Source organism: Equus quagga, chromosome 16 (genome assembly GCF_021613505.1).
Source record: "Equus quagga isolate Etosha38 chromosome 16, UCLA_HA_Equagga_1.0, whole genome shotgun sequence".
NCBI classification, from domain to species: Eukaryota; Metazoa; Chordata; class Mammalia; order Perissodactyla; family Equidae; genus Equus; species Equus quagga.
In genome coordinates this window covers 80336613-80357649 of record NC_060282.1, presented here as the reverse complement: position 1 = coordinate 80357649, position 21037 = coordinate 80336613, and the positions used below count along the sequence as shown (strand labels likewise).

Genomic DNA, 21037 nt, shown 5'->3' with positions numbered 1-21037 from the left:
TTCCTTATTTTACAGAGGAAGAAGTGAGTGGAAGTTCCCAGAATGCTTCTTGCTACTCCCCCATTTCCTTGCCTTCGGCCGCCTGAAAATGACCCTTCACAAGAAGATCTAAACTCCTCTCTCTGACCTATAAGGCATTTAATCCGGGCTCTGGCTTTCCTCTGGGCCTCTGAGACTCTTGCCATTCCTCTACCACAGCATGGGTTCAGCAGCCGGCAGCGGCCAGGAGCTGGGGTTCTGTGAGTTTGCATTCAGCTTCTAGGACCTACCCTCCACAGAACCTCCCCAAGCCTCCGTTTCCGCATCTGACAAGTAATAAGATCACCCAGGGTTGTTGCGAGTGTTAAGTGGATTTAGTTATAAAGTAGCGTGGCGCCTGGTGTGTCAGCTGCACCACTGGGATTCTTGTCATTGTAAAGAGGCAGCCAGTTGTGCAAGGGGAAGCAACTTTGTAAGAAGACTGGCTTGAGTTCCGATTCTGGCTCCAACACTTACGTGCCCCATCACCTTGAGCAACCTAAGCAATTCCTCTGAACCTCGCTGACTTTATTTATAAATTAGGGGAAAATTCTCATTCCGGAGCATGACGCTGAGAATGAATGTCTGGAAGATAGGGTGATACGGTTCTGGCTCATAATCTCCATTGAATAAAGGCTATAATTATCCTTATAGTACTTATTGTAAAATAATAAACTGGCTTTTATGTTCCTCTAACTTGGATGAAAAAATTCACATTTACTTAATGAACATTTTTAGAATTCCTACTCTGATGAAAATAACACTCACTGAAAGCTGATTATGGTCTGAGCACGATTCTGAATGTTTTACTTAGTCCTGCACTAGGCGGCCCTGGGGCATAGACATGTCATTTTCCCTCAGGTTCCAGCAGGAAGTAGCGAAGCCAGCGTGAAACCAGCTAGTCCTACCCCAGGGCTGAGGCTCTGAGCGACCTGCTGCGGGCCGGAGGTGTTGTAGTAACGGTGCATTAGGACCATGTGTGCAACCCCGTTCTGTAAAACAGACAGTTATATCAGCATACTGGCCATTTTTAGGGTTTCTTACTAAACCCCCTCTAACCACTAAAGTGGCAGGAGATAGTACTCACTCTACATTTAATCAACACATGAGTTCAACTTCCCTTGGTAAGCTGCTTTTCAGACTTCTAAAAAGTAGTTCCTAAATATGTCTTTTTTTCCGTGATAACTAGTAACGTTTAAACTTTTCCATAAGTGATTAAATCTACTTAGTTTTTAAGAGTAGTTGGTGAATTCAAACATTGTTATCAAATTTCAATCAACTAGAACTGGAATGGAGATGTTAAGTGGGATAATTATACTAAAAAAATGCAAATTATATATTTTAAATGTTTTATGTGCCATGACAGTTGCCACTTGGGGCACCACGAAATGCTCAATTTAATAAGAAAAGGTCCACCTCTTCTTCGAGCATTGGTTCTCAACTGGGGGCAATTTTGACAACGTCTGGAGACATTTTGGTTGTCACAACTGAGGGGGGTGGGGGTGATGCTGCTAAACATCCTGTAATGCGCAGAACAACCCCCATTGCAGAGTTATTCACTCAAAATGTTAATAGCACCAAGATCATGAAACCCTGCCTTGAAAGTACCTACAAAGTAATTAATGCTTTGTAAAAGGTCTGAAAAGAGTTACGTATGTATCCAGCAACATGTGAGCTCCAGAACAGTGCTTGCCCGTGGTATGCCCGCCCTCACCTTTTGTTGGCTGGACTGGACAGAAAAGAATAAAATCCCCCCTCCGCACTTTCAGATGATTGTTGATTCACTTTGCTTCAGCACACCACCAGAAATGGCTTTCCTCCCCAAATCGTGGTCCCTTGATTATGTTAATAGCAGCTTCATCACATGGTTGAACTTCTCTTTTGCTTATAAATCACCACCTTGTATGGGGAATTTTTGACTTCCTTTTAGTAACAAGAAAAATGTAACATTTTCCCCGCAAGGGGAATCATCAGCATTACAAGTCACTTTTTCCTCTTGATCAAGGGCAAGAGTCAGGATTCACAGTGTCATAAACTAGAGGCAAGACATACCCAAAGTTTAAATTTGAATATATATGCTTTTTAAAATTTTTTACGTTTGGTTGTTGGTGAGGATGCCCTCAAGTGTCTCCGTGGGGTGATGTCTTTTCCCCACTGAGAACCTCACCTTTAACCACCGTTTAAGGACAGGAGTAAAGGACTTCATGCTTTTCTAGGGCCTCCCTCACCCCAGGACAGCGCATCCAAGGCTTAGATCCAGGTAAATTTGGTTTTCTGGAAACTGTATGAAGAATATTCCAATGGAAACTAGGACTTCTATAATCCTAAAATATATGTGCATGGGCTAAAGGAAACAGAGATGGTTACATTGTATAATTCTATATTTTGCTCATTTTGTAATTATCCAGGTAAATTCTCAAGGAGAAATTAGTCCATTTGATGCAAGAAAAGATTTTTTGAAAGGTTTTGACTGCTCAAAATTAAGATTTGGGGAGACAGAAGTAACACATAACCTAAGAAAATTGCTCCCGACTTTGACCCTCCACCGCATTTTCTTTACACTTCTTTCCTTCATATTATTTGTGTATTCGTTTTACCACTTCATGCAGAATTGTCAAAATTATTACATACAAATTACCTCTATGCTTCTCAGTGTCTCTCTCTGTCTCTTTCTCTTTCTCGCTCTCTGTCACTTGAGCATCACGACTTGTACACAATACACACTTGAATGAATAAATTAATGTCACATCTATGTCCATATTTTAATATTTTAATGGACAGAAGGAATAGTACAATAAATATCCCTTGATTTATCTTTTATATCATCGGTTGCCTTTTTCTTTCTTCTTTTTCTTGTTTTTCCTTTTGCTGTTTTTGACCGAGCTAAACGAGTTCATAACCAATTCAAAAACCACCCAACCCAAGGTCAAAACCGATCAGTCAAAACTGTGTGCCAGACTTCTCACAGTTCACAGCAGGGCCCACGTGCACTGTTTTCTAGCCTATGTGATACAGTTATCCTCTTCCACATCCACTCTCACTAATCCCCAATTGGAGAGATGGCAAAGGAAGCAGTGGCTCGGCATGGGGAGGAACCACAGAGCGGAGCAAAGTTGACTGGCTGGCAGGAGACTGTCCACCCTGGTCTTGTTGGTGGAAGGCCCCAGACCAGCTGCCCGCACAGCGCAGTGCACTGTGATGGGCCACTCCGTGGCAGGAAGAAAATATGAGTATTTGGATTTCTAGTTATTTTTTTCACCCTTTAAAAATTTCTACTTTTTTTATATTTTATAATATATACAGACGTATAAGACTTTGTGTGTATAATTTGTTTTTAGAAATCCTATATTGGACCTGTGCCCAAGTGACCAGCATCATCTAAAAAGAGCCCAGAGTCCATTGCTGCCTGGGGCTCAGGGATCTGCAGCCGGGTTTTGCAGGCCGCCTGTACCCTCTACTCTGCTATCTGTCCTTTCTTTGAAATGACACCGATATCACTGTTTAACATGACTTTTGTGCCCAGTGTGTTGGGCACCATGGCATGCCTGATAAGCCCTTCCTTTGGGCGCCATGGCCATGTTGCCTACAATTTGTCTTCAGTGATGTTTGGAGGTTGCCTTTCTTTCTATTTTTTTCCTCTCCTTGATGCTTCTATGTCGTTCTTTGACTTACTTTTATTTCTTTCCTAGTGGACACACAAACAGTTTTGAAGAGCATGAAATCCTTTCGAAAAGGTTTTTTTAATCACTTGTGTATACTTCTAAAATGATATATCAAATATTGACTGCTTTTGCCAAGCTAGAAGCGCCACCCTCTTAGCAAGCTGCAAACGTTCTTCTTAGCGCCTTGTGGTTATTTCATAATTCCTCTGAAACTCTCTCCCCCTCTGGGGGCCTAGTCAATGTTTCATATCAATTAAGCTGCTAAGAACAAGAGGCTTAGAATGCCTCACAATCTTGAAAACAGGTCCTTTGTTAGAGAAAACAATGAAAAGGAAGAAATTAGACCTTCTCTGATGAAATACGGTTAAAATCCTCCTTTAAATAGAAAAATTTATAATAGGCAGCCAGAGATTTCCATATCAAGTTATGAGTTGAGCCACAAAATACCATCCCCACCAAAATAAATACTAGTTTGATTTCTAGAAAATTCACTGCCTGAGTAAAAGTTTTCTTCAAGGAATCCTCAACTATATTATAAAGTATGCTCTAGGTAGTAATTACAAGTGCGTAAGTACGTATGTGGCGTATCGCCTGTGTTGTTTGAGGAGGGCAGGAATTTACCTGAATTGACCATCCATTTGGTTGAGGTGGGGCAGAATGTGTCAGTTGAAAATGATTGAATTTTCAAAAGTACGCTCATTTCTGGCCGTGACACAAGCATTTGAGTTAGGAAGAGTTATCTTTATTAGGTATGTGCAATTATTATGAGCATCCTCACACAGGGCTGACTAAAGTCGACAACTGAAGCCACTAATGAGAAAAGTCAGACAAGCTTGTGAAGGCACTTCAAGTGCTAGGACGAATCATGCCAATTCGTATCACCAGAGTCCAATGTCCCAGGCTTGTTGCCAACCTACCTCTTCAATTTGCATATTAGAAGCATGGTGCTAAAAGAGATAAATATCCTGGTAGAGGATCTCCTTTTATATCTCTTAAAACATGTCTCCTTTAGGCTAAGTTAAATTCATTTTGGAATTTAAATTTGCAAATGATAAGGTTTGGATGAACGAAAAGCTGCTTCTCTTCTGCCGTCCATACTCTCTTTACTGAGAAGCCTGGGTCGCAGCAATGGACATCTGTGTGTTCCTCCAAGAAGTCTTTGAGACGATAGCTGCTAATGTTCCCAGGATGAGGACATTGCTCCCACCTGCTCATGGTTTTAGACTAGTGTTCAGTATTTTAGGATTCTCATTATCCCATCTGTCCTTCCATCCATCCATTTGTTTGTCTGTCTGTGCATCCATCTGTCCATCCATCAGCCCATCCCTCCCTCCATTCAACAAATACTTTTTGAGCATCGACTAGGTTCCAGATACTGTGTTAGGTCCTGGGGGGCCTCAGTAGTATAACAAGACGGATAAAGTTCTTACCCTCCTACAACCTGCCTGCCCCCATTACTCATCACAGGCACACACAACTTATATTACAGATACAACTGGAAGGGATTCTTGTTACTCCTAAAATTGGTTCTCCGTGCAGGAACCCGAGCCCTGTATCTTCCCTGAACAGCAGCCTCCTTCTCGCTAACTTTCTAACTGCGCCTTTTCCTGCTTAGTTCTCAGTTCTTCCCAGGACCAGGCCCTGCCTTATGCTGCTCTGTTCGGCTGTACAACCTTCCCACCCATGTCAGCCCTTTTCTTTGGGGTCCTGATCCATCCATGTGCCCTAGTGACTGCCTTATGTCCCCCATTTCACCCATCATGGGTAGGAGCAGAAGGGTGAATTCCGTGAGCCTGAGTTGTGCAGTATTTTCAATCACTTCATTGTGATGTCCTTTCGTGGGAGTGCAGCGCCCTTGGGGGAGTGCGCTCCCTGGAACAAAGGTGTTTGGAACCATCCAAATTTCACATGAGTGGAGTGAGTATGATACAAATTTACGGACATGTTCCAACGGAGGATGTGGCTAAAATGTTTCTCCTGAGCTTCCAGGCTTCTCTACCCGGGAATGACTTAAACACAAGGGAGAGTCTGACTCCCTGTTTACTGCTCTGAGTCGACTCTCACCGGGCTGAAATTAGCTCTTAAGTCACTGGGTTTTACGCTGCTGCTGTGCGCTGGTCCCTTGTGACCGCACCGCTAGACTCGCTCTTATACCTGCTGATTAACTGACTATCTGCCAGGTCACACTGCCATGGAACACCTTCAAATCTCAGGGAGTTCGTCGGCTCTCTAAGTCACTCCCTCCATCCTAGATTTTATGCCTAAACTCTTCTATTTCCTTTTGTACAATCGGAGTTGAGTCACCCCAAATGGATGAACACCTCTCTGGGGTTAACCTGTGCCTCTCAGGACTCTGACTGTGTGACAAGCCCAGGCGAGCCCCGGATTAATTCCCTGGCAGGAGACTTTCCGTACGTGCAGTCAGGATCGATTTTCCACCTCACGCCGGATATTTCACACCTCACGCTTTATCCTGCCACCATTTGGAAGTTAGGAAAACAGAATGAGCACCATAGTTCCCCCACCTCTCCTTTTGACTTATTTTCAGGATGTTTTGCTAATTGTACACTTCCTTGGGTTAAGGTGCAGAGCTCCAGAACAGAAACTTCCTCCGGAGAAATTCTTTGGTCCTCGCCCGAATCACCCCTTCTGGCACTGTACTGCTTTCAGCGGGACCATGTCTTGTTTTCCCTGCTATGTAGTAAGGGACAAAAGTCACCATCGTCGTTTTTAAATATCATTTGCCCCAGTGCCCAGCACAGAGGGGCACCGGTTAGGGAGCCCATTCTCATCACTCCTCTAGAGTCATCTGAGCTGATAAAAAGTGGACTCACGATGTTACTGACAGATACATAAGGAAAGAAGCATGCTTTTGGGTATGGAAGAAGCCACTAGAATTTTTCTTGGTTGAAGTAAAATTAATTTACAGAAGATAACAGTTAACCCCTGTTGAGAGTTTTATTACAGGCTAGAATAACTATTCTAAGAGGTCTGTATGTATTAACTCATTTAATTCTTGAGACAGCCATCTGGGCAGGTACTATTATAATCATATTCACAGATGAGGAGGCTGAGGCACAGAGAAATGAACTTGCCCCAGGCCACATCTTGTCGAGTGTTGTCTGGCATGCAGCCCGGCCTCCAGAACCTGAACAAGGCTGTGGGATGTTTTCTTTTCTCACTTATTGAAGTTTTAGTGCAACAGCTACTGACCTTTAATCCCTTAAGCCTCACTTTCAGCTATTAAAATTCTCAAAAATATGGAAGAATCCCTCACCATCTTTTCTTTTGTAGATGGATATTAATGGTTAATATTAAACATTTGAGAAAAGCAAATAGGGTGTTGAGGATTTAAAAAGTCAAACAAAACTCATTGTTCTACAGCTACCAGGAATAAAACACAGGGCGGCTTTTCATTTCATAGTCGTTTTTGTAATTATTTTGCTGCCATCTAGTGAACCAAATGAAAATTTTAAAATATTTTGCTGCCATCTAGTGACCCAAATGAAAATAACATGCAAGCAGGATTTTGCCTTCTTATTTGTGCTCAAAGTCTCTTAAGCGTTACCTTGGGAGTAGTTTAAAAAGAAAAGTCATTCAATTTTCATATATTATCTGAAAATCTTACAAATATGACATTTACAGTTATCATTCTTCTTTTATTCACCTCTTCTCATTCTTCCTCTGCTAAAATAATATATTTTGCTCCCATCCAGAATTACTCTTTAATATCAAACAAGAAGGCATTAGAAGAGAAACTAAAATCTAATTAATTTTTTTAAGGGTGGTCTCTGATGTGGTTTTGTATCATACGCATTTCTTTCAGAACAATTTTACTTGTGCCAATTCTTATTTGAAGAATAGACATACTAATTTTTCATGTTAGAGCTTGTTTATAGTTGATCAATTTTACCCATTTTTATTTAATTGCATAATTGATTACAGTTAGACACTGAAATCTGCAGCTTTACGTGTTCTATGTAGAACACTTCCCATTCATCTACATAAATATTCACTGATTGCACATAAAGAATTTCGATTCGGTGGTCCTGGATTGTTACCTTTTCATAAATATGTTGCATCTCCTCATTAAAGGGGTCGAGCTTGTAATATATTTGCTCTCTCAAAACCTAGCAGTGCCCTATGTTCAGTAAATTCATGTTGATGATGCCCCATTCGTAGACTTTAAAGATATAATCATCTGAATATTATGACACACTTAATTCAAATTAGCTTCTGCCCTGTGTTTAAATTTTAAAATATCTTCAATGATATAACCTGAAGAACAAAAGTGGGCAGATGCTGAAACATTTTCACCCCACAGCTCCTGGCCACGTCCTCTCTGTAGGCTGTGTATGCCCGAAACGCATGGTCAGGAAAATGATCCCCCCACTGAATAAGGGCACAAGTGTGGTTTCAATATGCTAATGGACGTTTATAATAACTTTATGTGCAGGAAGAAGTTGGGAGGAAGTTTTAAATTGGGTGATAACTGTGAGCATTGGCAACGGCTTGGATTGGGGGAAAATATCTTCTCCTGGAAAACTACCACCTGAAGCTAAGGAGATCATTTTCCAAGGAGATCTGAACTAAATAAGAGGAGCTAAAACCAGTATTAGTCTTAATCACATAGAGTAATGCATTGTTGAAAAAGATGAGAATGTCCTGGGTTCACCTATGTTCATGACATCACTCATTCACCAAGTATTTATTGAGCACTTACTAAGTGCCAGGCACCAGTCCTAGGCAATAAGGGGAATGTCAGTGGACAAGACTCATACCCGTGCCCTCACGGACATCGCACTCTAGGAAGAGACAGCCTCCCTTGATTGAACATCTTCCCTTAAAACAGTCCCGGCCTTGTTCAGCCAGTGTCCTGGAATGAGCGCCATTGCAGCTGGCGTGAGGTTATGCGTTCCTCCCCCACAGAGAGTGTATGTTGGGTACATTTTCCGTGCTCTGAGCATTCCGGAGTGAGCACCCTGAGCCTCAGTTGGTGTATTACCACTAATTGACGAACGCTCCAGGCCTCTAATAACAAGGGATTTAATTAGCACATCCAGTTTGCACTGACCAACCTGGTTTTACTTCACCCAAGTGGTAATCTATTAAATAACCACAGCCTGCTAGGACCCCATCACGTGGCCACTTCCGGTGTGGCAGGACTCTCCTGACCCGACGCCGTTTCCATTCCTTGGACGAGTGAAATTGCTGCTGCCGTTCTCTCTAAAGGAAGTTAACTTATTCGCCAGTGATGAAAGACACATCACAGCCGATAACTGCAAAATGGACTTTATGTCTAAAGATAGCGAATGTTTTGAAGCCTTAACGTATGGAGTTTTGCAGTGTTAGGCCAGTGTCATCCTGATGCACATTTAAAAAAATAAGAACTTAAAAGCTGCAGTCTAACTTGATTCCGTGACCCTAAGTAGCAATCGTGGTACCGATGTGGATCCCAGAATCCTGAATCAACTTTAAGGCCTCTGAAAACTAGTCCCCGCTCTCAAATATAGGGCCACACAGTCCTTGTCTTGCGTGCAGGTTCCTCAGAAGGCTCTTGCTAGTTGCCTTAGCCGCTGGTGAGGAACGTGGCACCCCATCAAACTCAGAGCCTGAGTCCATTATTGCCACCCTTCAGTCATAAAAACAAACTTGCAAAGTTTGCCATTCTTAGTTTTACTCCATTTTTGTCATTTATAACCCCCTCCCCTTTTTTTTTTCATTAAAAAACCCAACACTCCAGCCGGCCTGGTGGCGTAGTGGTTAAGTTCATGCACTCTGCTTTGGTGGCCCAGGGTTCACCAGTTCAGATCCCGGGCGTGGACCTATGCACCACTCATCAAGCCATGCTGTGGCAGGCGTCCCACATAAAATGCAGGAAGATAGGCGCAGATGTTAGCTCAGCGACAATCTTCCTCAAGCAGAAAGAGGAGGATTGGCCACAGATGTCCGCTCAAGGCCAATCTTCCTCACACACAGAAAAAAACAAAAAAATAAAACCCAACACTCAACTTTTTGCATTCATGTCTTTATTAGTTTTGATGATCAGTACAGCTGGTTTTATTTCAAGGACAGTCATTCACTCCTGTGTGTTCTAGGAATCATTAATTCCACCCTCAAATTGGAAAGATATCAGAGGCAGTTTTTATTGTAATAAGCATGCAAAGATAAAAGTAGTAAAATTAAAAATAAATGGCCCTCCTTCAGGTAAAGAAAAATATTAGGATAAAGTCAATCATCTTTATGAAGAAGAAATTCAAATACTGGGTCAATTTTTTTTAAACTCCTAGTCAAGTGTGTTTTTCTTTCATTGATAATCCAAACGAGGTAATCTTGACAGTAGCTAAAATTTTAATAAATGATGGACCTCTTGTTGGTTTTATTTAAGGGTGAAACCATCTCAAAGCTTGGTGTCCACAGTCATCTGAATGTCTGGCTTACGTTTAATAGCTACGTGATCTTCCTACATCGCTACTCCTATGTATAGAATTACTCATTATTTCTTTAAGATGGACAACTCATCATATGAAAAGAGTAAAGCCAAAGTTCCGTGAAATTTAAGATGACAGACAAATGGTGCCCAGGAGTCATTTTTCTGTATCTTTACTCTTCCATCTCTGTTTCTTCTTCTTGGAAACCTTACTAGAAATGCTACTTTTATAGGAAAGATGATTATTACAAAGGCCAAATGCTTTCATATGAGATCTTGTCCAACATAATTGTGGCTTCTTGGTGACGGCATCTCACATTCGTTGCCGAGTGTGGAGAACTGAGATATGCCTGGAGGAAGGAACACTGGCCGGGGACAAGAGCCAAGCTCTCCAACGGCAGGTTCCTTTCCTGAAGAGGGCGGGCCCCAGGGCTCATTTGAAGGAGGCCCTCACCACCCTGCCCTTGAGGGGCTGTGGAGGGCGCCAGTTCCTCACCAGGGGCACCGGGGGCTCGTTCTCGGCGCTGGAGAAGAGGCTACGCAGCTTGGCCACCTGCAAGGGACAACAGAAGACAATGACGTTCAGACCAAGTGGACACATTATGGGTGAGACAAAGCGTTAGAGATCACTGGCTTTTTAAACAGGCCAACCAAACCACAAAACCTGTCTCCAGTGTTCATTCCAGAGCTACTCAGTTACTCGGTTCCTAAACAATAGAAACCTTCTCTTTATTAGTAAAAATGCCTTTCTTCCTTTTATACAGGATTACCGTACCCTCTGGTCAAAATCTTCTCCTCCAGAATTCTGACACAATTATTTTAATTTGAGGGGTCAGTATGACTTATACACTTTATGTAGGAGGGAATGACAATATCGGCGCAAATAATAAACTGAATTAGCCTTCATTGTATAAGTTCATGGAGTCATTTGTTTTTTTAAAGAGCAGAAAGAAATTAGAGTCATGCTACATTTTAAATTTTAAGAACTGACTTTTTTCTTAAGACAGAATTTAGGGAATTCTCATCGGTAACGCTATATTTCTAAGTTAAAATGTCTTTTAGCTTTTCTCCTTAAGAAAAGTCCATCCCTCTTTCAAAATATTTATACTAGTGAACCTGACTGTTAAATCTGGTCTTTTGGTAAAAATGAGCATATATACTTGAGTCCATCACTGGCGGAGATTTGAAAGCTGCCGTCTTCAGTAACAGAGACGAACTGGTGAACTGATTTTATCATCAGAGCAGATATTCACCATCTAGGGGGTGAGTCACTTGTGTTGTCCGCTTGCTTTCATTTATTTTTCTCCATGTCCCTACCCACATATTTTCGCCCAGCCTTCCCTTGAAAGTCTCTTTAACAAATGTTGCAAGGACATTCTTTAGACGAACCCCAAGGAGGCCTGAGCTGTGAGGTCAAGAAGTATTGGAAGCAGGCAGACCAGAGCTGGAATCTCAGATCCTGCACTTGGCTGTGTGATCATGTGCAAATTACTTACCCTTTCTGAGCCTCAACTTACTTATCTATAAAACTGGAGAAACAGGATACACCTCACAAGGATGTCAAATCCCTTGATTAGAACGCTTCTCCCCAGGCCCATGTTTTCCACCCCGTCTCCTAACCAGTGCTGGGTGTTTGGAGGTCCTCCAAATGAACAAAGACTAACTCACAGTAATCTAAACCTTTAAGTGTTTCTAGAGCACAAACTCAGTCATTGATAGCATCACAACCACCTTAAAATGATTCACATTTATCTTCGTACCCTTTGGAAGTCAAGTTTTAGAAAGGGGATCAGGCTGGCTGTAATTAACCAGGGCAAACTATGAACTCTCTGGTCGGATTGCTGTAGGGTCAGCATCCACGCAACAGCCATAGATTTTCAGTGTAGCATCTGTATCGTCTGCAGCCAGCCAGCGATGTGAGCCTGCCTCGTTGCAGGGCTGGGTGGCTGCACATACCTGGTCGGAGCTCACGGTGATGGGCTCCTTGAGCAGCAGCCACACGATGCACTCCTCGCACGGCGGTGTGGTGAAGGAGCCGCGGTAGGTCCAGTAATCACGGCAGGTGGGGAAGAGGCAGGATGGGTCAAAGTTCGTGAAGGGTGCCTCCTTGCCCTGGAGAGAGGGGGCCAGGTGGGGAGCGGTCACATGCACGCCGCCCAGCCGGGGTCCCACCCTCTGTGAGAGAGGACTTCCAATGCCAGAGAAAACAGAACTTTAGAGCGAGGGGCATGCCTTTCAGAAATAAAGGGCGGGGGGCGGGGGAAGCTGGTTTGCATGTTACAACTTTGGCACAGTCACTGTAATATTTTACTCCTTATTAACTGTCGGTAGAACTACAATTCTATCACTTCTCAAGAAAAGGAGAAACTCATATCTACACTGTAAGAGAAATATTTCATGTAAGTTAATGCTCTGGTTCTTGACGATAAAAAACAGGCTCGCATTTTTATTGAATATTATACTGAATACTTAACTTTCTCTGGTGGTACAACTTAATAGCATTTACTTAGAACAGTCCCAAAGACAATTAAAATGAGTCTGTTAACTAGAAGAGTCTACCGTTAAGATTTAAAATAAATAGATGCCAACCAGGAGCGAAGGGGCAACACCAGGATCCAAACATTTAGTACGTCTGCAAGTGCGTGCGTGTCTGTGTGTGTTGGAGGGGTGACCACTTCTCTCTCATCCACTTTATTAAGAAAGTCAGATAATTATCTGACAAGCTGACTGTGAGGATTATACAAACTGACGTGTGTGAAATTGCTCTAAAGACTAAAAACCATACACATATACATATAAATGTGATAGCATTTGTTTTTCTATGTATGCTTAGCATAGTCATCGCGCTTAGTAACAGGTTTTAGGTGAAAGGAATACACCGGAAAATGTAAAAAGAAAAAACTGACATACCCTGCTTTATGCTCTAGGAGGGAAAATACTTTTTTGTTTACCTTTGTCTTAATTTTGTCCAGAGCATCAAGGAAAAGCTGGAACTCGCCTTTCTCACGTCCTATCTGTAAGAAAACAGAAAACCAATAATTCTATTTTCCCGTTCTCCATAATTTAGGATTGTCTCAAAAACTGATTTTGATCCATCCATCTGAAACTAGCGTTTATAAATCTGCCAGAATATCTTGTAGGAAGCAAAAACCTAAGTTTATTTCCCCCTCCAAGATTTTAAAGTATGTATTTTCTGAACTAAACTTAGACTCCAGGCCTCTGAAGTACAAAACCAAAAAATTACATGTTGATTTACTTCTGTGTTCTTGACCTCGCCTGCAAGGTCTCTTACCTTTTTCAAAAATAGAATTAGCTAAGATGGATTCAATGTATCTAAAACTAAACTCGCTGTCTTTACGCTCAGACCCACTCCACTTTCTGTTGTGTTCAAGCACTGAAAATGACCCAGTGAATTCAGAACATAAAACAGATTACGTCATTCAAAAAGAAAGAAGCTAGATTTTCACCTCTGGTTTAAAATCTAGATTATGTTACCACTAAATTCATGTGTTAATGACACTAAGTCCTCTTTAAACCAAGGCTGGCTCAACTACAAACACATTCCATGTGCTATCTCAGCCTGGGATCATGTGAGTGGTGGCCACCCTAAGCCGAGGGACGTCCAGCCAGCGACTTGGCATCACAGTGGTTCCCAGCATTGGCTTTTCTGGTTTCCAGTGCAACTGAACAGTGGTGGCAAAGGATAATGAACAATGCTGCCCTTGCCCTCAGCACCACCACCATAAGCTCCTTTTCCACTGCCCTGCACACACACACTCACACTCACTCATATGTACATCTTACACTTTGAGAAAATTTAGAAGTGCTAGGGGTAGTGCATTTTTAAGGAAGAGTAAAACATTGGAGCTGAGCTTGGCAGAAATCTCTTGAGTAGTTGAATGAACACTGAAATTCGTTCCTCTCTCCCTTTTAAATAAAAGGAGGGAGTGAAACTCATGCTATCTAAGCAGGGATAAGGAATTAAATTTTGAAAGAGAAAATGTGGTCATTTCTTTACCTTACCTTCAGAAAAACGCCAACCACAGCTATCCCGTCAGGCTGCTTCAGGGCTCCTCCGTAAGTGTTGTACTTTGGGTTCCAGTGAACCAGGTGAAGCTGAAACCACAGAATACAGGTGATGAGTTCAAGTCCCAGAATAAGGAAATAACTATAGAATTATTCACCATAAACCCATTAATTGCACAGTTTATGGTCAATGACCACTCTCGTGAAGTTGACAGAATTCTAAATATTGACATGCAACATCTTGGTGACGTTTTTTAACAGTTTAAATTAAAAAAAACCTATAAAATTATGTTAATAGATTTAGCACTTTGTAATAAGCAGTCATTGAAAATGGAACTTTTGTTCAACCAATTCAAAATATTGCTTGTAGTTTTGTATAACATTACCTCTTCTGCTGACTAAATCAAACAGTGAAACACAGACCTGTAAACAGGAATCTGCTAACATCCTGAAGTCACAGTTAATTGGGAGATAGGAGAGAAAAAAGAAGGGGAAAAAATTCTCGGGTGTTTTCATATCTACCTCCCTTTCAGCAGTCAGTGCTCCAGAAGCCTGTGGTAACCTTATCTTACTTTAGAACAAGATGCCAGTTAAATCTGTCAAATTTCCCATACTGAGTTACGTGGAGAATACAACAGTTCATAGCAGTTAAAAAATATTTTATTCAAGATCAAAAGTGTGAGCTAATCCCATGTGTAAAGGGCACACTGCCAGCCTTGCCCACGTTTGTAAGAAATCTACTAAACTTTCCCCATCTGCAGGGGAAGACGTCTAGAGGGCGTTCTCCATAATTAATTTATCCTGTCCCTGGCTTTCTGTATGGGCTGTAGAGAAACGGAATGATCACAGAGAAGTGCTTTGGGTCTCCTGGAGTTTGGTTTAACCAATGTTTAAGCTGCCCCATGATTCTGCCCACAAGTGCCTTCAAGGGTCCCGTGGCGGCTCCTGCGTTGACCAGAGCCTGCCCTTGGAAAAGAGGGGGCAATAAAAATGGAACGATCCTAGCCTCCAGGGCATCTGTCACTCCCATAGGCTCGGTTTTATAAAGAGAACAGGCAGGAGGTTTGTCTTATTTCCTTATAATTTGATGCTTTGACCTGAGCTACAAATCATTCTTTTCTTGATGGAGTTAACTGAGACAGAGAATAGTATTTGCTTATATTAAATTGTGTGTGTGTATCCATATCTACATCTATCTAGTATATCTCTATCTAGGTGTGTGTGTATAAATACATACGTATTTATAATCACACAGACACACATATATGTATGCACACTCCTCATTAAGAGACAAGCACATGAGCATTATCCAGAATTACTAAATGCTATTTTTAAAGCTCCACGTTCTCATAAAAGAGGCAGCTTAGGGCGCTGGACAAGAGGATGAACTCTGAGGCCAGTCTGCATAAGATAGAGCTGTGTGACTTTGTTATGTAACTTTGCTGTGCCTCAATCTCCTCATCTGTAACCTATCTCATAGCGTTGCTGAGAGGATGAAATAAGTTCATTCTTGTGAGCACTTAATACGTGTTAGCCATCCTCATCTCTTCTGTTCCATTTAGGACCCTGGCCTTTTCCTTTTATTGAGCTGCTATCTAGTTTCTTACTACAACCTTAACAGTCTTCATGCATGACACTAACTCCCCTACACGCTCTTAACTTTCTAGCCTGGGATGTTTGGCAGCTTCAGCTTATGCTAAAACCACTACAGCTCTTTGCACAACTACAGGCTGGAAGCAAAAGCAGCTGATGCTGTCTTGTCGTTATTTTTCAGTTCTCTGTTTTCCCTGTGTAAGACCCAGAGTGGATTAGGGTGGTTCCTCCTACCTCCGCTGCGTACTTGACTCCATCCACCGTGTGCTCAGAGCCGTGATCGTCCGAGGAGCCCCAGTGGAGATGGAACTGGCGAAGCCGGTAGGGTGCAGTGAGGGGACCCCCTCTCAGCACTGTGATGCAGAGATGCCAGGTCAACAGCAAACTCACACCTCTTTACAGAGCCCTACTTTCAACAGGTGCCCTTACACCCAAGGTTGATGGGCAAAGGTGCAGTCTGCCGGGCAAATGGTGCCATTCTCAAGCATATCAGTCTCCTCCTCACAAAATACAGTCTCAGGATATATCAAAATAGATGACTTCTCTTTTCCGTCTTTCTTATTTTGCCTGCTCATTTCATTATTTTTAAAACGTCAACTTACCATTTATGAAAATAAAATTAAAACAACAGGTGGGCAGTAAGGATGTAGACAACCAAAGAATGGGTCAGTCATGTGGTGCAAGGGGAAGAACGTGACAGTTGACAGCCAGACAGAACTAGGTTCCAATCCCGGCCCCACCCCTCCCTAGTTGTGTGACCTCAGGCAAGTTGCTAAACTTCTCTGAACCAGTTTTTGCATCCCTATGAAGGTGATAATAATACCAACCTTTCAGAGCTGCTGTGAGGATTAAATGAGATTAAGGATTTGGAGTGTTTATCACAGTACCCAGCACAGCAATCACAGAGCAAATGTGAATTCTTGCTCCATGTCTTGCCTGCAACTACACTTTTCTCCAAGATTACCAGCAAGAGCCTTCATCCACTTCTAATTGAAATTGTGTCTATTCAAATGAGATGAAATGGAAAACTCAGAATTTTCCCCGGGAGTCAATCAATGTGGACAGCTAGACTAGATCATTCTTGATAGCATTAATTTAAGCTTCTTGTCCAAACACCTCAACCCATCACTTAATGTGGTTTCAGTTCATTCAGCCTGGGAGAAGTGATATGGGGGTTCAACTATTTTCTAAAGGGTCTTGGAAACTATGCAGAAACCCTAAAATCAAGATGTAGCAGTATAAGCTGGATCAAAGGGGAGCAATTGGAGAAAGGACTGATCAACTATAGGTGCTGAAATGGCACAGTGAGGGCCACAGGTTTAAAACAGTAGAGCTGGGCTGGTACGAGCTCGGTCATGAGGAATGCGTGGTCTGGTTCACTGCATTCTTCCTGCCCAAACACCAGGAACTGTTATTATCTGGACACATGAGTCTAATTTATTAGGATAAACCATACAAAACTGGCAATCTGCAACCACTGTTGCTTGCAAAAAATGGCATTTTCATGTGATCCAGCCTAATAGGTACTGTTTAACCTTCAAAATGGAACTTGATTTAAATGGAGGAGGGAGAAAAAAGTTAACAGATAACAATACGAGATTATTGTTTAAGAAAATACAAATTTCTATGATATTCCCTACTTGGAACCTCCTAGTAGCTAAGAATTAGGCCTCTGTTACTCTTTACTACAACATCATTGAAAATATTCATTTATGTACATCAATAAGGAGAATTTTAACTTTTTAACAAATGTGGCTATAACAAAATGTATTATTGTACCTCAAGGACAAAAACATTAAAGGCAGATTCTTTCTTACCTCACTTAACAGTGAAATAAAGCATTTCTAATTAGCCTTCTTTTGTTTCCCTGATTTATTTAATGGTATAGATGAAATAAAGAGGTTTTTTTAAACATGATTTTTCATTTTCACACAAGAACAAATCCCTCCTCAAGAAGAAACCCTCACCAGCAGGATTAACCGGATGACCCCTGGCAGCACTGAAGGCAAGTCTTTTTTACTCATATAATTGGCCCTATTCTCACCCCTCGATTGGCCCCCACACACAACAGGGGAGGAAGTGCCGACTTTGTTTCTCTGCTATGTTCCTTGCTTTGTAGAATGGAATCTCTGCCCCACTCGGGAATGGGAGCCTTGCTCTCCAGGCTGTGGTCAAGTAGCACAAGAACCCTCAGGTGTAGGCCAGCACTTCCCCACCAAGCTCCCTCTCAGGAATACATTGCCAATGTTTAGCTTGAGCATGGGGCCGTTCAGCAGCAGCAAAGTGACCAAGCTTAGAGAGCGAGACGTTCTTCTTCAATACAAAATATAATTCTGCACGCCTAGAGCAAAGTCAACTGTCATCTCCGTTTTCAGAGATGAAGTATCCTGTCTTCCCACTAATTCTGCTGCTGTGTCCTAAATCACACTTTGCCAATTTAGATGCTGAAAATGTCCACGTGCCTCGACCTGAGCGGCATACTTACTTGACCTATCATAAGTATCATCAAACACAACCCTGCAGGTCCTCCCGTTGTTCAGGATGGTCTTGGCAGAGCCCGGGTCATAAGACGCTGTCCATGCCTTCAGAGAAGGGTCATGATTGATGTCTTTAGTATGCAGTTCGATTGGCGACTGGTTGTCTCCCTTGGCAATCGGGTAAAATTCATGCCAGTGGTCAGGACCTAGGAAATCAAGTTGGGGGTCTTCATTTATTTGGTGGCACCATCCAAGCCCTCTTTCTAATTGACAAAACTAGCAAAATATACAGAAGCTAGAGAGCGGTTATGAAGAGGTCTTGGATTTCAGGTTGGGCAATACAAGGCTCAGCGTTTAAGACCCGTTCCTAGTTTTGTGAACGGTGTACCCGGGGACTGTATTTAACTCAGTGTCTTCCCTTGCTTGCTCGACAAGACAGGCTCAAAGGCTTACTTCTGAAATGGACTTCATCACATGTTTTACCAATGCCATGTTCTATCGTACAGCTGGAATAAAATAACACTGGCCCCGTGTGGCTTCCACAGCACACCCGTATTCCTTTCCCACGGGTTAGGCAGAAGCGCAGGCAGACCTGGGCTGCTTAGACCTGTAACACCAGGCTCAGAGAGGTTAAGCGCCTGCCCAGCACGAGGGAGCAAGGAACCATCCGAACCGGACCTCAGGCGGTCTGAGGTCTCAGTCAGAGGCAGTGTGATCTGGGACAAGTTAATGAGCCTCTCTGTGCTTCAGTTTCCTCCAATGCAAGTAATGACAGCTCCGACCCAGGGAGAACGGAATGAGATAGAGATAAAGGGTCAGCAGCGTCTGGCACTTGGGAAGCGCTCTGGAAAGGTTAGTTCCACGCACGCCGCGCCCGCGTTTCCCCAGGCCCTCCCTGGAGCTGCCCGCTTCTGAGCAAGGCCAGGGCGCCCCCGCCTGCGCTCACCGTTGTGGTCAGCGTAGCCCCACTCCTTGGCCATGGTCGTCTTGGTGCGCACTGGACGGCGGCGGCTCCTCGTCCCGGGAGTCGTGCAGCGTCCCCGCTAGCCCGCGCCTTTTATATAGGTCCCCCCCAAGCTGCTTGGCCTTATTAGGTCAGCGAGGGTGGGGCGGGGGGCTCAACTGGATTGGGGTGGTATTTTGGAGGCGGGGTGGGGAAAGCCAATGAATTCCAAGAGCTGGACAGCTGTCGGGTGGGGGGGAGGTGGGCCAAGGGCCCCGTCTTCCCCCCTCCCCGCGCGCTCCCTGGCACCGGGCTCCTGGCCTTCCACCTCGCCCTCCCGTCTTCCAAGCCGCAGGGCTTTCTCACGAGTGGCGCCGACGGGCAGAAATGCTGGCGACTTTTGCCTCGTCCTCCCGCCCTCCTCCGTGCATTTTTTTCCCCCCGCGGGGGATGGGGTGTTGCAGGCGTGCTCAGCCACCAACTAAACTCTGAACCCCGGCGGCGCTTGCAGCCTCGCTTAGAAGTTGCTTTTAGCCAGGCTGGCGGTCTGGCCGCGGTCTCTGGACGCTTCTGCGAGTTGATTTCGCTCCAGCGATCCGGTTACGGGGGCTGGAAAGAACACGTCTGTTTGCCTGACCCCTGTGTGACTCCCTTGCAGGCGACTTTTAAACTCCCAGGAGCGAAGGATGGGAAGAACGAGGCCGGGAGGGCATGTTCTCTAACTGGGTTATCCATAAGGAAATCGACAATGCCCTGTCCTTGGAACCGCACTCGGCGGCATTTCCAACCCAGCGGGGCCCTTTGGTCTGCAGGACGCCCGGGGCTGGAGCTCGGAGAGCTCTGGGAATCCATCGGGAGGGGTCTGGATCCCAGGTTCACGCAGAGCGGGAGGTCGGCCAGATTCACCCCTACTCCGTGAGCTGTATCTCTGCTCACGAAAAGTTGAGAATATTTTGGAGTGTTGGCAGGCCACGAACATAAAATGAGCCATACTGTTTAAAACGTATGACCTCACTTTCCAAGACATAATGAAAGACAGGGAGGAAAGTAAGAGGAAAGGGTTTCCAGAATTGCTTTTTATGTTTCTCCCTATCCCAAGTTGTTTCATATAATATAATGAACCATGCAAAAGGAGAACGGAACTGGCATGTGCAGTCTGTGCATGTCAGAGATATATTTTTAATGTCTGGTTACGGCTCACATTGAAGGAGCCCGTGTAATAGGTGTTTATAATTCTGAGTATATTGGAAAATTTCTTCTTCATTCTGGAGTCATTAATAATTTTATTTAAAAAAAAAAGCAAAGAAAGATAAATCTAATTTCAGTGCTATCTTGAACAAGGCTGCAATATGCATTTCCTTAATTACTTTGTCTTTTATGGATGCTAGTAGTTTGTGTTTGGGGGTCACAAAACTTGCAAAGGAAATCTCTCATCATGGTAAAGATAGCTCATCCCCAAGGCATGTGGAACGAGTGACCACACTCATAACCTGGACGCCAGGAGAGTCACTCCCCAGGGTATTTTTGTGACCAGGGATTATTTGCTCCGCACAATAGCAGTGTGGAATCAAGAACGGAGATAGTTCGGAAAATCCAAGCAAACCCAGCAAAGCAAACGCCCTCAGACTCTGAGCTCAGATTTGTCGGCGTTGGATCGGAAAGCCAACTGAGTTGGGATGTCTGGGCCGGTTTCCTGCTCCACAGACATAGTGTGGTCCTGTAGTTGGTCATTAACGGAGCTGTTTTGCATTTCTTATTCAGTGCATGATTATGTGTATTAGTAAACTATCATCTTGGTCTAATTCATTAAATTGCTACAATCTATCTCTCTTTTTCTGGTGTGTGTGGTTAGAAGATTGGTAACTAAATTTCGTGTTATTTGGCATAG

At 43.4% G+C, this 21037-nt stretch overlaps 2 protein-coding genes across 2 annotated transcripts in view; one reads left to right on the top strand and one right to left on the bottom strand.

Moving 5' to 3' along the window:
- CA1 (carbonic anhydrase 1) overlaps positions 1-21037 on the top strand; it is a 104910-nt gene that overhangs the window by 4881 nt on the left and 78992 nt on the right. The gene's annotated exons all lie outside the window — the stretch shown is intronic.
- On the bottom strand, positions 9693-19358 carry CA3 (carbonic anhydrase 3). Its single transcript, XM_046642221.1, has 7 exons — positions 19153-19358; positions 18215-18412; positions 15964-16082; positions 14134-14226; positions 13062-13124; positions 12067-12222; positions 9693-10663 (listed from the first exon to the last, which is right to left on the bottom strand). Exons 1-7 carry the CDS (start codon positions 19184-19186, stop codon positions 10544-10546), a joined length of 783 nt encoding a protein of 260 aa, XP_046498177.1. The 5' UTR covers positions 19187-19358; the 3' UTR covers positions 9693-10543.

Excerpts from the sequence above, each read along its gene's own strand:
- CA3 (XM_046642221.1), bottom strand. The coding sequence starts at position 19,186 with ATGGCCAAGGAGTGGGGCTACGCTGACCACAACG. Across the intron at positions 18,413-19,152 it reads GGGCTACGCTGACCACAACG|GTCCTGACCACTGGCATGAA; the intron begins GTGAGCGCAGGC and ends TTGATTTCCTAG. Across the intron at positions 13,125-14,133 it reads TGGTTGGCGTTTTTCTGAAG|ATAGGACGTGAGAAAGGCGA; the intron begins GTAAGGTAAAGA and ends GTTTTCTTACAG.